The 16,175-nt window shown below is 42.2% G+C and overlaps 1 protein-coding gene across 1 annotated transcript in view; it reads right to left on the minus strand.

Annotated features, from left to right (window-relative positions):
• The window catches only part of ZPLD1 (zona pellucida like domain containing 1), a 67,710-nt gene that overhangs the window by 51,208 nt on the left and 327 nt on the right, over positions 1-16,175 (minus strand). The window contains exons 2-4 of the mRNA XM_033943592.1: positions 13,330-13,550; positions 11,285-11,466; positions 6,789-6,861 (exon numbers count right to left, since the gene is read on the minus strand). Of these exons, the coding sequence (XP_033799483.1) occupies positions 6,789-6,861; positions 11,285-11,466; positions 13,330-13,550 (476 nt within the window). The remainder of the gene's footprint in view (positions 1-6,788; positions 6,862-11,284; positions 11,467-13,329; positions 13,551-16,175) is intronic.

Here is a 16,175-nt window from a genome sequence, read left to right on the forward strand (position 1 = left end):
GTTACATTAACGGGTGCTAGAATATATGTGTGTGTGTGTCTGTCTTTAATTCTTTCTCTCTCTCTGTCTCTCCTTTGCACTTTCTGTCTTTCTTTTTCCTTGGCTGTCCACCACCACCCCTTGCCTGCTCCCCCTGTCCATTCTCCCTTCCTTTTACCTACCCTGTCCTGCAGTAGGCCTCCCTTCCTTTTCCCTCCTGCTCCCCCCCTTTTCCCCCCTCCCCCCTTTTCCCCTGGGACACTGAATGGTACATCGAGTAGAAATCCTATGTGATGGATGCATTGTAAATACTTGATTTCTCATTCCCTGCAGCCCTCCCCTGTCTGTCCAGGCTAGTCTCTCTATTTTCTTCCCTTCACCTATTCCCTTCCTTGTACCTTGCAGATCTGGCATCTTTCTCTACCTCCTTCTTCCTCTCCCTAGCCCACAGTCGTCAGTTTGGGACTTTTCCTCTGAAATATCCTGCCCACATGACAACAGGAAGTTGTGACAAAGTGAAGGTCCCCAGGGCAAGCTAGAAGCAGCCTGATTTAATTGCCGCTGGTGAATATAGCAAGTTTGGAAGGCTGTGTGGGGTGGGGTGAAGGGAGGTCGGGCAGAGTGAAGAAGCAAGACTTGCCCGAGTTGAGCTGCGGCCCCCGCCGCTGCCTCTGACCGAGCCTGCATGACCAGATTCGGCGTGCACAGTCGGAGGGGGAGGGGGGCTCCAGCCCTGCAAACACTGAAAAAGTTCAAGATCCCTGTCGGTGGCGGAAATGCTAGCGGCGGAGGCTGCAAAGCGTGCACACAACAGCGGTATCGGCGGCGGCAGTAGCAGGAAACTGATGACCTCAAACTCGCACATGGAGGGAGGAAGGAAGGAGGAAAGAGTCCGGGCAGCTTTTCCGATTGGGGAGAGCTCTTCTTTGCCGGCTCTGGAAAGAAAGCAAGTCGCGAGTGTGGGGCCGTTACTGCAGCGGCGCAAGGTGGAGAGCAGGGAGGCTGTGGTGACATACTAAGCGCGCATGCGCACTCTCGCTTAGTGTGACAGATCAGGGAACACGCGGCGAGAGTGCGCATGCGCGGCTAGTATTTTATTATTATAGATGTTAGCCTGTAACCCGTCCTGGGCTCTGTGGAGAGGACGAGACAGAAAACAAATCCTCCATAATAAAACCCTAAGCGCGCATGAGCACTTAGGACGGCATGTTCCCTGATAGCGTGATGTGTCCCTCTGTGCCGAATTCCATTTTCGAACACGGAGGCAGGGAACACGCCGGCGACTCCCCCCTCCCGCCCTCACTCACTGCAAGGCCCCAAAATTTGCCGCCGCTGCTGCTCTTCTTCAAAGCAGCCTGCTGAGGATCTTCGGCCGGCTGTAGCGAACCTCGCAGGCCGCTCTCCACCTCGGTAGCACGTTCCCTCTGATGCATTCAATCTCATTTAAGCGCCATTTAGGCACCCATTCTTATAGAACAGCCAATTCTTACAGAAGTGCCAATTAAGTACTTGTTAGCTATAATAATTAAATAATTTAAGGCTATTAACTAATTATTTGGGGCACTAACCTGTGATCTGTGCCCAAATTTGGGAGGCCTTTATAGAATCTAGGTAATTTTAGAGAAGGTACAGAGCACGTCAATGAAAATGATAAAAGGGCTGGGACGACTTTCTTATGAGGAAAAGCTACAGAGACTAAGGTTCTTCGTCTTGGAGAAGAGATGGCTAAGAGAAGATTTAAGTGTATAAAATCCAGAATGGAGTGGAATTGCTTGTTTAATCTTTAAATACAAGGAATAGGGGGCACTTGATGAAGCTACTACTGTCCTAGTACATTTAAAATAAATCAGAAAAAATATTTCTTCATTCAACTTAAGTTTTGGAAGTTGTTGCCAAAGAATATGGTAAAAGTCATTTGTGTAGCAGGGTTTTAAAAAGGTTTGGACAAGTTCCTAAAGGAAAAGTCCATGAATCATTATTAAAACTGAACTTGAGAAAATCCATTGCTTATTCCTGGGATAAGTAGCATACAATCTAGTTTATCTTTTTGGGATCTTGCCAGATACTTGTGACTAGAGAATGGCATGGTGGGCAAACCCCGCAAGAAGCCGCGGTGGGCTGCAGTTTGCTCACGGGGCACGGAGACGCTACAGCCCGAATCACCACAGACACGCAAACAAAACTTTTCACCACCCACAAGAACGGTGAAAAGCTTTGTCCCCACTGTTAAACGCACCCCTCTTTCATTACCATAATTTGCCATGGCGTCACCATCGACTGGTCTTCAAGTTCCAGTGGTCATGTTGTGTGTTCTCTGTGATCTTCAAGACTTCATCACCAACTTGCACCATTCTGCCCTTGACTCCGCCCCCTTCAGCAGTGAGGGGACCAAGCGTTACTGCCACACACACTCTTGAAAACCCTACTTAATGGGTTATAGTGATGTAGCAGTAGTGATTCGGACAGATTTCGGAGCCGAGAAGGATGGGTTGCTGGAGTGGAGTCACCCACAGATAAACTTTGGAGATGCAAGCAAAAGTTCAAAAGTAAGGCAGGCCGCATCCCCACACTTTCTTTCTGCTTGCCAGGCCAGCGTTCGATTGGTTGGGGGGTTCGAGTTCTTTGCTCCTTTCCTTGTTCTGGAGTCTGGTTGAGCAGATTGCAAGGGAATCCAAAATCAGCTGAGCTGGCTAGACATTGTGAAGCTGCAAGCTCAGCTGTTTGGGGCTTCCCTTGCGATCAGCTCAACCGGACTCTGGAGCAAAGAACCCCTCCCCCCACCACCGACACACACACACACCTAAATCCAACTCCCCCTCTTGATCTGGTAAATGCAGAATGAGGATCACATTCCAATTTTTTCTCTTGTCAAAGCGGAACTACTAGTGCTCTATCTTCCTGCAGAAATCACTATTTTGAAGTCATTTTTCATCAAAGACCTATGAATGGTAGTTGATCATAGCAAAAGACATTGCCATTAGAACCCTTGCTTTGGTATTTATCTTTTCCTTTCAGCATGAAAACTGCTAAGGAAGGCTAATGGTTACAGTTAGAGCAGTATCATACCTGTTTGAGGCTTGTATGGATGTTGCGGGGGACGGTGGTCACAGGTACCGGGCGGTGACGAGGACAAATTTTTTTTCCCCGTGTCATTCTCTACTTGTGACCTGAATTGGCCACTGTTGGAAACAGGATACTGAGCTTCATGGATCTTTGGTCTGTCCCAGTAAGGCAATGCATATATAGGTAATGGAGGGTGCAAATCAATTGCTAGCTTCTCTGGACACACTAGGCTACTTCACTCAACATATCTACGAGCTCATTCTCAAACCGCTGCTGTCGCACCTTTAACTAAGCCCTGCAAGTTCCCTTCGGTTGCTTCTGGAAAGATGAAATATAGGGAGAGAATTAATGAACAAAGACCCAGATGGGAAGTGTAAGGGAAAGATTGAATGTGATTCTTGGGGGTGGAATTGATAAAAGAAATAAATGGGGGGCTATGTGGTATATTTTTACTTAGGGCCTAATATAGAATTAATCCAGCTCTGATGATTACCAATTGAATTTTTCTTGGGTCATTAAAAGGTATTACAACCGCCAAAGACTCCAGATTAAAAAAGAATAAGCTTCTGATTTTTTAAAATGCATCGTTAAGAAATGCATAATATAGTCATTAGCAGAATGAATTTCTCATGCCACTTATTTTCACCATTCATTTTCAAATTAAATTCTTCCAGCTCAATTAAACGACATTGCTCATCCAATTTGTTTCCTTTACACTGTATATAAGCTGTAAGCAGTTTAGGGAATATTGTTTGAATCGCTGATATACGAATTATATAGTTTGGAAACAAAATGTAATATACAAATTTAATATAGTTTATGATCCAGTCTGTGATTCCTTTTACTTAGCAAGAAAAAATGGATTTTAATGATCTACTATAAATAAAAAATCTTTTATCATGATGCACAGACAAAATCACTCTGTTTTCAGTACATTTCCTTTTTAAATTTGTAACTTGAATGTTCCTAATATCCAAAATATATCTATTGTCTCGGTGCATTGTATCTCTGATTGCCAGGTACTGGACAAAAAGGGCCAAATTCTATAATCGGCGTCCCAATTGTAGGTGGCCAACTGCTGCCTAACCAGCCAATCGGGACGCACGTTTTTTGGGTTTTTTTTAAACCTCCCAAGGTAGGCCGCCTACATTGTAGGCACCTCCTGGAGCCTATGGAGGCATGTAGGCCCACCTAAGCTCGGCTAAGGCTAGGTGTGGGCGTGCCTTGGCCCGAAAGTAGCCTTAGGCGGGCCTAGGCGGCTTTATGTGCCTCCCTAGGCCTGCAGTAGATGCCTACAATGTAGGCCAGCAAAATGATGGCTTACATTGTAAGCAAAAACGGCCTCTGACCTTATTGCGGCAAGGGATCTCCCTGCCGCGATAAGTATAGGGGCTGCGGCCGCCCGTCCCTACTGTACATCACCAGCAGGAGGAATGCTGAGTCCCTCCTGCCAGAACCGCCCCCACTCCCCCCGTACATCGCCGGCATGAGGGATGCCCAGTCCCTCCTGCCAGAACACCCTCGCTGTAAATTGTTAGCAGGAGGGATTCCCAGTCCCTCCTGATGGAACACCCCCACCCCCTAAACATCATAGGCATCCCCCTGCCAGATGCCCCAGACCTCCTCCTTCCGCCCCCCCCCCCCCCCCCGGAACCCCCATTGGAGGTTTGTCAGCTGGAGATATCCTTCTTGCCTCCAGCCTGCTGGCCTGCCTTCTCACAAATGGCAGACCTACCCCTTCCCGGTGCATTATGGGATGCACCAGGGAGGGGCCTTAGGCCCTGATTGACCCAGGCACTTAAGCACTTAGGCATCTGGGCCAATCAGAATCTTAGGCCCCATTTACAGTGCATTCTGGCATGCACTGGGAGTGGCCTGAGATTCCAATTGGCCAGATCCCCTAGGTTACCCCCTATGGGCATCCCTTCTGTCTTCGCCTATAACATGAACGCAGGTTAGAAAATCGGGCTATTAGGCGGGCTTAGACATCTGTCTGTAAGGACAGACGCAATTCTCTATAGGACGCCAGTGTGCGATTCTCAAAAGCTGCTTAGGCGGCTTCTGAGACTGGGCGTCCTATACAGAATCTGGCCCCAAATGCTTACATATTAATAAATGAAAAATAAAATCACTTTAGAAATGGTCAAATAAATTACGTATAGTATTACATTGATTTGTATCTTGTCATATCCCTTGCTAGCAGACCATACTTGTCTTTTTGAATTTTAAGCTCTAGAGGAGTGATTGAAATTTATTAATTAGAAAAGAGATGATCCCAGCACAGCTTGCATGGAGGTCTATATTAAAAATAATTGATATTGGAAGTTTGTAGAAGTTTTCAGGGAAATTGGGGAACAGAGAAAAAAGACAGTTGGCAGAGAAACAGAGGGAGAATGAAAGGATTGCTGGAGCATTGGCAGAAAGACAAATTTCACAATCTTGTTAGGAAAGCAGGAGAACCAATGCACTGGTGGGGGATTCCCATCAGAAAAGGTTGAACAGACAGCTGCTGGAGACTTCAAAACATGAATTTATTCTAGATTGTATGTAAACCTTTATTCTTGGTTTAAATGCCTCAGAATTAGACCACTGAACTGTTCACGTAAGAACATAAGAACAGCCATCCTGGGTCAGACCAATGGTCCATATAGCCCAGTCCTCACTTGTGGTCAATCAAGGTCACTAGTTCTTGGCATAAACCCAAAAAGTAGCAACATTCCATTAATCTTTAAATACAGGGTGGGCCACAAAAAATACCGGTGCCAGAAAGATGGTGTTCTCCCTGGAACAGCGAATAGTGATTGTTGAAGGCTATAGACATGAACGGGGACCATTTTCACCATTTGTTGTAACTTGTGGGTAAGTGAATAAAAACAATCCACTTGCTCGTTCATTCTGTCATACTATCGCCGGAGGTGGGATACTTTTCCGTGGTCTACCTTGTACTGATCCAGGGCCAGCAGTGGCTTCCCCCATGTCTGTTTCAATAACAGACTATGGATTTTTCTTCCAGTAAATTGTCCAAACCTTTCTTAACACTAGCTACATTCCTCCCTTAATATTTGCGGGGGTTAGGGGCAGAGCCGGCCCGCGAATATTGAAAATTTGTGAATAACTTTTGGGCCAGCTCTGAACCACCCCTGCCTCCCTCTTGCCTTCCCCCTGGCATCCCGGACCTTACCTGGTGGTCTAGCGGTCTGTCGGGGCAGGAGCGATCTTCCTATGCTCCTGCCCCATGCAGATCACTCATCCAAAATGGCTGCCATGAGTTCCCGTCATAGTCTCTCGGCAGCCATTTTGGATGAGAGATCTGCATGGGGCAGGAAGGTAGGAAGATCGCTCCTGCCTAGAAAGACCTCTAGACCACCAGGTAAGGTCCGGGGCGGTCCGGGAGGCGGGAAGGAGGTGGGGGTGATTCCGGTTTTAGGAAATCACAAATAATAGAAATCGAGTCCTAACACCACGAATCGGGAGGGGGAAGTGCACATTAACCGCTCTTACCACAACCTCTGGCAACGTGTTCCAGGGCTGAATGAATTTCTGAGTGAAAAGACAGAAAGAAAAAAATACCTATGTGTCATGCATCATATCTAGGAAGCAAAAGATCAAATCACTATTCCAAATAGTTTCCTGGTTGGAACACTAGCTCATAGCCTTGCAGCTCATCAAGTTGTCATCTTGATCGTCCTTGTCTGGAAAGCAATTTTTTTGCATTTTAAGGTACAGTTAAATTGTTTCCAACTTACATTGTAAAGGAGTAAATTCAAAGTGCTGATAAATGTACCATTGCTTTCTTTGACTGAAATTGCAGCTGATGACCTAAATAGATTTTAAACAAAAGCAGTTAAAATAACTTTGATTATAGTAGTTTCTTAACCTATACCTTCCATGATAAGTACCATACAAAGCAGTTTATACAAATAGTAGTCAGTTAAGGGAAACCATATGACGTGTTTGGAATAACTCTGCTGATATCAATGGAATCTTGCAGACACACAAGAAAACAATTAGTCCACATCTTGAGAAGAGGAGAAAATAAAGAAATACATTTTTCAACAATTATCCCACTTAAAATGATCCAGAATCTTTGCTTCTGATATCATTTCCTTCCCATGTTCTCTGTGTATGTGTATGGAGATCTAGACTTCTCTCATTTGGATTTTATTTGTTTTGCACTACTGCTATGTATCACTTTATGGATATTTCATGTTAAAATCACAAAATTTCAATAAAAATTTTGAACTAAAAAAAAAAAAGAAAAAGATCCGGAATCATTTTCTGATGCTCATCACTTTCACTGTTTAGAACTATTTATCCTCTATGTCTAGTTACTAAGACAACCCAATCAGATAGTCTTTCTAAATCAGGCATGTCCAACCTTTTTCTATCGGGTATCACATTTTATATTTTGTAACATTCAGAAGACCAAAACACGCACCATCATATTTTGCCATATGTTTTGTCAAATAGTGGCAAAATACAAAGGTAAATCTTATTTATTTTAAAAATTTATATACCGTTGTACATATCGTTACATACATAATTCAGTAAGACAAATAAAATCAAACAAACATTAGCATATAATCATCAGAAAATCACGTAAAGTGCCCATCAAGAGAACAATCGCAAAACTCAGTTCCTAGAAAAATGCATTAACAAATAACTGTGTTTTTAATAGTTTTCTGAAATTACCCTTGTCATAACATTTTTGTAATTGACCAACAAGTGAGTTCCACAGTTTGACCCCCACACATATCATCCCTCTTCCAGACTTTTTCCAGTCTCTCTCTCTCTCTCTCCCAGGCATCCTCCAGCCTTCATGAGGCTTGAAAACACACGTCTGGCACCACTTGGCTCAAGAAAGCTGAGTCACAGTGGGAACGCAGTCTTCCACTGTAAGTACCACAAGAATTGCCAAACTTCCAAGGGCCAGAAAAAAAAGCACTTGGTGGGTCGGATTCTGGCCCGCGGACCATAGGTTGGACAAGCCTATTCCAAATGAAGAAGTCATTTATTTGATTAAAAGAGCTAGTAATATCCTAAAAGCTGCGGGGTTGAAATTTAAAACAAGCAGGAGGGCTCCAGCCTGGTTAAATCATGTTGGTTAGAGCAGATATTCAGTGGCATTTAACTGGATAGTGCCACCAAATAACTCAGCCCAGTTAGTGCTGGGGCAGTCTGTGTTATCCAGGCACTGCAGATATTCAAAGGTGGTACACAGATAGATAACCAATCATGCTGTATTGCATAAAAAGCAGTTCTAGCTAGCCTTCCAGCTACAGCACTGAATTTCAGCTGTACCCAGAAGATAACTTCTGGGCATTGCCAAATACTTAAATATTCATTGTCAGTATCTAGAGAAGAACAAAAGAACATAATCGTTGCCATACTGGGACAGGCCCCATATCCTGTTTCCAACAGTGGCCAAACCAGATCACAAGTACCTGGAAAAATCCCAAAAGGGAATATCTGGACCTAGTTTACCCACTCTTTTACTAACACATAGGGCTCCTTTAATCAAGGTGCGCTAGCGGGGTTAGCGTGTCGGACATTTAATCACGCGCTAACCCCTGTGGCAAGCCAAAAAACTAATGCCTCATCAATGAAGGCGTTAGCGACTAGCGCGACAGGCGGTTTAACGCGCGGTATTCCGCACATTAAACCCCTACCGCGCCTTGATAAAAGGACCCCATAGTGTGGGTTTTAGCTTTGAATATCCAGTTATTTTTGAGCTAGCTAAGGTGCGCTATGTGTTTTAGCGCGCGCTAAACGCTAACATGCCCTTTATAAGTCTGGATACATTAGCGTTTAGCGCGTGCTAATATTTAGCGCACGCTAAAACGCTTAGTGTGCCTTTGTAAAAGAGGGGGATTACCACTTAATCAATAGCACTTAAGCAGCCATAAGATAGCACATAAAGATAGGACAGACTTTTATGCATTCCCGTTTATGCACTAAATATGACCATTCAAGGTCTGAATCATCACTTAAGTAGCCAAATGCTTACTTGGCCCCCAACATAGCCGGCTTTGAGTTGGGCACTAAGACCCTAATTCTACAAAAGACGCCTACAGTTAAGTACCTACATCGGTGCATCTAGCCAATTTAGGCATCTAACTTAATTTTTTTAATTGGTGCTGATAATTAAAAATGCCATTTAAACCTAATTACAATGGTTTTAAAAAAATTTATTTTCCGGTAGATGCCTACTCAGTAGGTGCCTACCACTTTGATGTAGGTGTCTACACCGAGGCATTTATCAGTACCTACCAATAAGTAACCATGGGAAAGGGTGGATTCAGGACAGAGTTTTGGGCATGGATTGAGTTACGTGTCAGTATTTTAAGCCTAGAAAACCCTGGCTTAATATACCAGTGCCTAAGGTGTTCACGCCTACTGGGGCCTAAGTCAATTTAGGTACAGCTAAGCCCAATTCTACATACGGCACCTAACTTTGATTGACATGTGGCAGGTGCTATTTTTCTAGGCACCTACTGAGTTGGGCGCCATTTATAGAATCTGGCTCTAAATAGGAAATTCAACGGCACTTATCCAGTTAAGTGCCACTGAAAATTATTGGCTAGCCTTCACCAAGTGATATAACCAGTCAGCAGCCAGCTAAATCGCTTTAAATATCAGCAGGTAAGTACATGATATTTATATGATGTCACCAGATATGGCAGCTAATCATTAACAACACAGCATAGCAATTCCCTAGTGATATCAAATATGTACTCACCTTAAAAGATAGTAATATACCAATATATGAATGGAGGTTGAAAATTAAACATATAACTCAGTTTATATGTAATTGCAAGTTGTATAGGTGATAGATATATCCCTCAGAGCATATGGCATATATACATAAACTTTGAAACATACTATAGGGTCACATAAAACAGTAGCAGAGATGGTCCAAATAACTGCAGTCCAAAACCCCCACCTCAAATCTGAATAATCACTCATAGGTGGGGCATTATTGAATCACAGTTGCCAATTATGATAATAGGTGTTGAGGATATCAGTGTCATAAGGACAAAGGCCCTGTTTAACTAAGCCACGGTAGAGGTTTCTACCGTGGACTGGGGCGCTAAATGCTCTGACGCTGCTCCGATGCTCATTGGAACTCTATGAGCATCAGAGCATTTAGCACTCCAAGCTGCGGTAAAAATTTCTACCACGGCTTAGTAAAAAGGGGGAAAGTCACCAATCAATAATAATTTTGAAAAATAGTTGGAGCCTTATTTTTAGTTTTTATTTCTTTTCTTTAAAGGTGATTAAACATGCATCACAGGAAGTGACATTGCACTGTCTACTGACAATATCTATCTCTGTTTTTAATCAACAGACTTTCTCTTCAGCAGATCTTAATAAACGGGTCAAACATAAAGCTTAAAACTGAGTAATTAAAATCAGGGAATCCATCCAGTTTAATTAGCTTCCAATTTATTCAGCTGAAATTGTATCATTGGAAACACTACACACTATGTTGCTATGGTTCCTGATGTTCCTAATTTATCTTTTTCTAGCAGATATGTAAATATAGATGATGTAATATCACTAAGGTCCTTGTATTGGTGCACTGTGTATTGTCCTGATGCCAATATGGTACTGTGATTTCAAGCCTTCTGTGTTGATTTTCTTACATTTAATTAGAAATGACATTTCAGAACTAACAAGCACAAGATGTAAAAGCCAAGAACTTAGTTTCCACCACAGAGAGTTTTCAGTATGGCCAAGAAACCTTACATCTCTTTAGCTAGTTAATCCCCAAGCTCATTTAAGATTGGATTTTAATGACACAGTTACTTGGTGGCTAAGGACCAACCCAACAACTTCATTTGCATTCAGAGTCTTGAAATCATTCCAAGATAAGCAACAAATTATGAGCAAATACTTTTCATTGGTCAGTAAGTAAACTAGATTTAACAGCATACTACATATCTCTCATTCTACTTCCTTATTTTAACACAAAACCTAAATTAGAATCAGGTTCATTCTTGAGACCCACAAACATGCACATTGTAGACTTACGAGGCAAGGACCAACCCAACATCTTTATTTGCATTCAGTCTTGAAGTAGATAAGCAATAAATTACAAGCAAAGACTTTTCACTAGTAAGTGAGTAAATTAGATTTAACAATATATTATCTCTCGCTCACTGCCCTTATTTTAATGCAAAACCTAAATTGGAATCATGTTTATTCTAGAGACCCACAAACATGCACATTGTGGACTTACGAAGCAAGTTGGGTGTTATTCACCAGATACTCCAAAGGATAAGTGCAACTAAATTTATACAGAAGTCCAGGCAAATAGCTGATGATTGCTGGTGGATCTGGGGTATCTATGAATCCAGAAATGTTCCCTATCTGCACCATTGATATATTTCCATATGCATTCATACCTTGAACTGAGGACACCTGTTAAGAGAATATGAAAATAGGGGCTATAGTGATATTGCGTTTGCAATATGATTGCAGAAATGGAGCAGCCCAGACAATAGTCATGCACTTCAGCTGTAATAAAAAAACCAGCAAAAACTGCAACTCAGAACATCAAGTAGCTTATGTACCAAGCTGTGTTAACTGTTTAATGGAGGAATTATTGCATACTAACAGTTAGTGCAGGCTCGTTAATTGCTAGCATGCACTAATTCCCACTTTAACAGCTGAGGAAAATGTCATTTATGGATGTAGAATGGATGGGGATTGTACCTTATAACTAATGTGGAGGACATTACTATGCATTAACTGTTAATGTAACAAGTAACGAGGAGCCGTTGACACCACCTTCACGTGTTGTAGCTAACTTTATTGTATCTAGAGTCTGAAAGGAATACTGCTTTTTATTTTCTAGAGCCTCGGCTCTGAAATTCTCTTCCTATAGTATTCCACTATCCAACCTTTTATATGTGGTTTAGAGCAGCCATTACGAGGGGCCCCTGAAAAGTTCTCAGCCCTACCAAGAAGAGAATGATGTGGAACCATGAAACTTACAAGTTGGTCTACACTTTTCTTGACACTTTTCATTTCAATGATATGAAATGAAACAAAAAGTGTGGAATAACTTTGTAAGTTTAATGACTCCACATCATTCTCTTCTTGGTTGGGCTGAGAACTTTTCAGCGGCATCTCATAAGACACACGTTTTTACACTAGCTTTCGGCAGTAACAGTTGGTGGTGGGGTTTCTCGCCTCAGCTTTAACGTTCCAGGGTTTGATTCTATTGTCAGCTATCATGGGGTTTTTCCTCCTTTTTTATATCCCTTTTTTTACTTCTATTTCCCTATATTCTTTTAGTCTAAATCTTTTTGGGTGATTTACTATCAGATTCTTCTACCCTGAGGTTGTGGGTTCAAACCCTGCACTGCTCCCTGTGGCCTTAGTCAAGTCACTTAATCCTTCACTGCCCCAGGTACATTAGATAGATTGTGAGCCCACCAAGAAAATGCTTGAAGTACCTGTATGTAAACCACTTTGAGTGTGGTTGTATACCTACAAAAAGGCGGTATACAAGGCCCAATCCCTTTCATTTTCCCTCTTTCTATCTTGTTTGTATTTTACATTTGTAAACTGCCTGGATGTGTATTGATTAGGTTGTAAGTCTGTTGATCTAACCCATAATTTTTAAATTTTAAATGGTATGTCTAAATATATGTTTATATTTTCTATTAATGTTGTAACTCGCTTAGTAAATCTAAATAAGCGATTTATCAAATTAAAATAAAATTTGAAACTTGAATAAAAATAGACAAACACCATCTGCTGTGCAATTATAGCCTCTCTTACAAAGCCGCGTTAGTGATTCTTGTGCGGCAAACATAACGAAGTCCATTCAATTCCTATGGGCTGTGTCACATTTGCCACATCGGTATTTGTTACCGTGGCTTTGTAAAACGGGTCCTTAATATAGAATAATGACTTTTTCTCCATATTAACTGCTAGGCAACCTTCTCAAATATGTTGGGACCTCCAACAGTTAACACAAAAGTTTTGCAGTTACCACATGTTAATTTTGGCAATTAATACAAAATCTTTACCAAACTTTAGTAAATTGGGACCAAGTTAAGTAAACGATTATGAAACATATCTGTTGTTCCATATCAGATCTAATTCATCTCATTTACTAATCAGGATCCTGAATCATGTACGTTTCACAAATATTAATGGCTTCGCGTACCATGGAGATAAGATTGACCCACGTGGCATGGACAGTGTCACCAACTCCAGGCTTGCACAATTATATCCACTGGTTGGAGCCAGGCAGAGCTTATTGTATCTTACCACTAAGTTGTTTCCACAAGCTTCCAAAGTGCCGAGATTGATGGTGAATATTACCACCGCAGGGTAGGTGTTGTTATTGATAAAGCCCTTGCAGTGAACATCCCCGTGCTTCCCGTTCAGTGACAAGTCGCTCTCAGAGTAACCGGAGAAGAGAACTGTGCAAAAGTTGATCTTCATGGTAATCGTCTGCACCCCACAGTAAACACTAATATCTCTTTCAGCTGAAAAACAAAAGAGGTCAGGACAAAGCAATGTAAAATAGAAATGACGCTGGCAATGCAATCTCTGCACATCTTAGGGATGCTGTCACATCTGTCCTCTTCAGTTGCTTGAGAATTCGTCATTGGAATTGGTGTCCTACCCTAAGGAGCTTATGGAATGGCTGGTAGTGAGCAATATGAATGCAATTCTGTGAGAAGGCGACAATAATTAGGTGCCTGGAGGGAGCCTGGTAGTAGCCTATTCTGAAAAAGAACATAGGAAGGAGTGGCAAAGTGGTTAGAGCTACAGCCTCAGCACCCTAAGGTTGTGGGTTCAATCCCCACACTGCTCCTTGGGACCCTGGGCAAGTCATTCATTGCCCCAGGTATGTTAGATAGATTGTGAGCCCACCTGAACAGATAGGGACAAATGACTGAGTACCTGAATATAAGCTGCTTAGACAATTAATAGGCAGTATATAAATAACTAAAATAAAATAATAATAAATAATAGGCACCTGCTTTCCTTTAAAGGATGCTATACATGCCTCACAGTTAGAAGTGAGCCCTTACACCAAAATTCAGTCCGCATATACCTATGTGGATTGCAATAAAACAATGCATTTATCAATATGTATTTGACTCTGACTTATAAAACTAGTGACCTTCACCAAGCCACATAATGAGGAAAATGCAATAAGTGGTGCCTACATTAATAAAAATCAACTTCAAAATTAGAGTTAATGACATCATTAATGAGCTGTAACAGATTCATAATGACAAAAAAAATTAGGTTAGTTGTGGGGTAGGAGCCTAAGTCGGTAGGCACCTACACTTCAGGTGCCTAACACCATGTAGGTGTGGTTAGGGGCAGATCGAGGCATACACTGCTAGGTGTCGATAGGTACTGGTAGCACCTTGATGTAGGCGAAGTAAACCCTAGTCTATATTAGAGACACCAATAGAGTACGCATCTGCAACATTGTAGGAATGCACCACAAAGGAAACACACACACGCAGTCTTAGAGTCGGGAAGGAGGCGCTAGTAAGGGCTAGCTCCGAGTCCCTATTTATTATGCTTCTAAGCTAATGACATCATAGTAACTCCCTCATTTACACATCTCATGATTGGTGGGTACAAAGGTACATGGTTTTACCTCGTGATCACCCTCCCTTTACCTCGTGCTTTTACCTCGTGATCATCCTCCAACTCAGCACTTAGACAAGGGCCTGATTAACACGTGGACAGAGCCTGAGTCTTTGCACGTCCTCAAGGCCTGTCAGCTGATGTCCTTTCTTAATAAGGATTGCTCAAATAAGATAAGCATGTGACAGTCCAAAGGTTATAATGCATACTCCTTAAGCTATCTTAATTAGTCTTAAGCTCAGGGCCTGCATGTAGGCAGAGTCTGTTGCTGCCCATAGAAGGAATAAGGGATAAGGGTAAACTTGTGTCAGGTTAATATGTGACAAGAGTCATATGACAAGATGCTAGCATTTTCCTTTACTTAGAAATGCTGTATGGCAAGAAGAGAGAGGAATGGGAATAATTCATAATTTTTCACAGGGGCTCATAATTCTTTCACAGGGGTGGTGAAATCAGTGTGCCGATCTCACCCTATTTCAGAATGGCGTCCCTATAAAACATAGGTGCAATTCTATAGTGACACCTAACTACTACTGTTTATCATTTCTAAAGCACTGAAAGGCTTATGCAGCACTGTGCATTCAACATGTAATAGATAATTCCTGCTCAGAAGAGCTAACAATCTAATTAGGACAGATGGTTCAGTCTGGTGGGGTGGGGGACTCTCTTTCAGCTAATGTCTTGTATGTTTTATAAGTTTTATTTTCTGCTGAAACACCCCTGCTGGCTCAAATTGAGAAACCCTTTGCTTTGCCTTCCTGCTCTCAACTGGCTCCATTATGGCTGGCGCCAGTATGAAGTATTTAACCTATTCATTGCAAAATGCATGAGTTAAAGCATGGAAAAGAGAGCAAAATAACATCCCCCTTCCCTGCTTTTTTTGTACCCTTCCCCTGAACTGACTCTTTTCCAGGTAGAGAAAAATATATGCATTTCAGCAGCACATATATATTTTCTTACAGAGGGCCTGGGATGATTTTAACCCTTTAATTGGCAGATAGTGAAACGGCTGCTTTATGTAACTTGATGTTGAATGAGAGCAACAGTGCCAAGTAGCAGGCATTTGGAGATGCAGATCTTCCATAAGAGACACATGTTGCTTCTGAGCAACAATGCCAAATAAAGGGTTAAAGAGACCTTCTTCGTGGGAAAATTGGCTATATCCAAGCAAACCTAACTTATCCCCCCTTTCACAAAACCGCGAAAGCAGTTTTTAGCGCAGGCCGGCACGCTGAATGCTCTGCGCTGCTCCCAACGCTCATAGGAACTCTTGAGTGTCAGGAGCAGCGCAGATCATTCAGCGTGTCAGCCTGCACTAAAAACCACTACTGCGGTTTTGCAAAAGAGGAGGTTAAAAAGGTCACTGAGCCCATCTCTGCTATGGGTTAATTTTTGATCCAACTTTGAATCTGTATTTAAATCTTCCTTGCAATTTTTATTACAATTGATAGAAAATCAGGAAAGTAAAGAATGCAAAATGAAGTATTTTGAATATACAC

Source organism: Geotrypetes seraphini, chromosome 4, assembly GCF_902459505.1.
Source record: "Geotrypetes seraphini chromosome 4, aGeoSer1.1, whole genome shotgun sequence".
Classification (NCBI taxonomy): domain Eukaryota; kingdom Metazoa; phylum Chordata; class Amphibia; order Gymnophiona; family Dermophiidae; genus Geotrypetes; species Geotrypetes seraphini.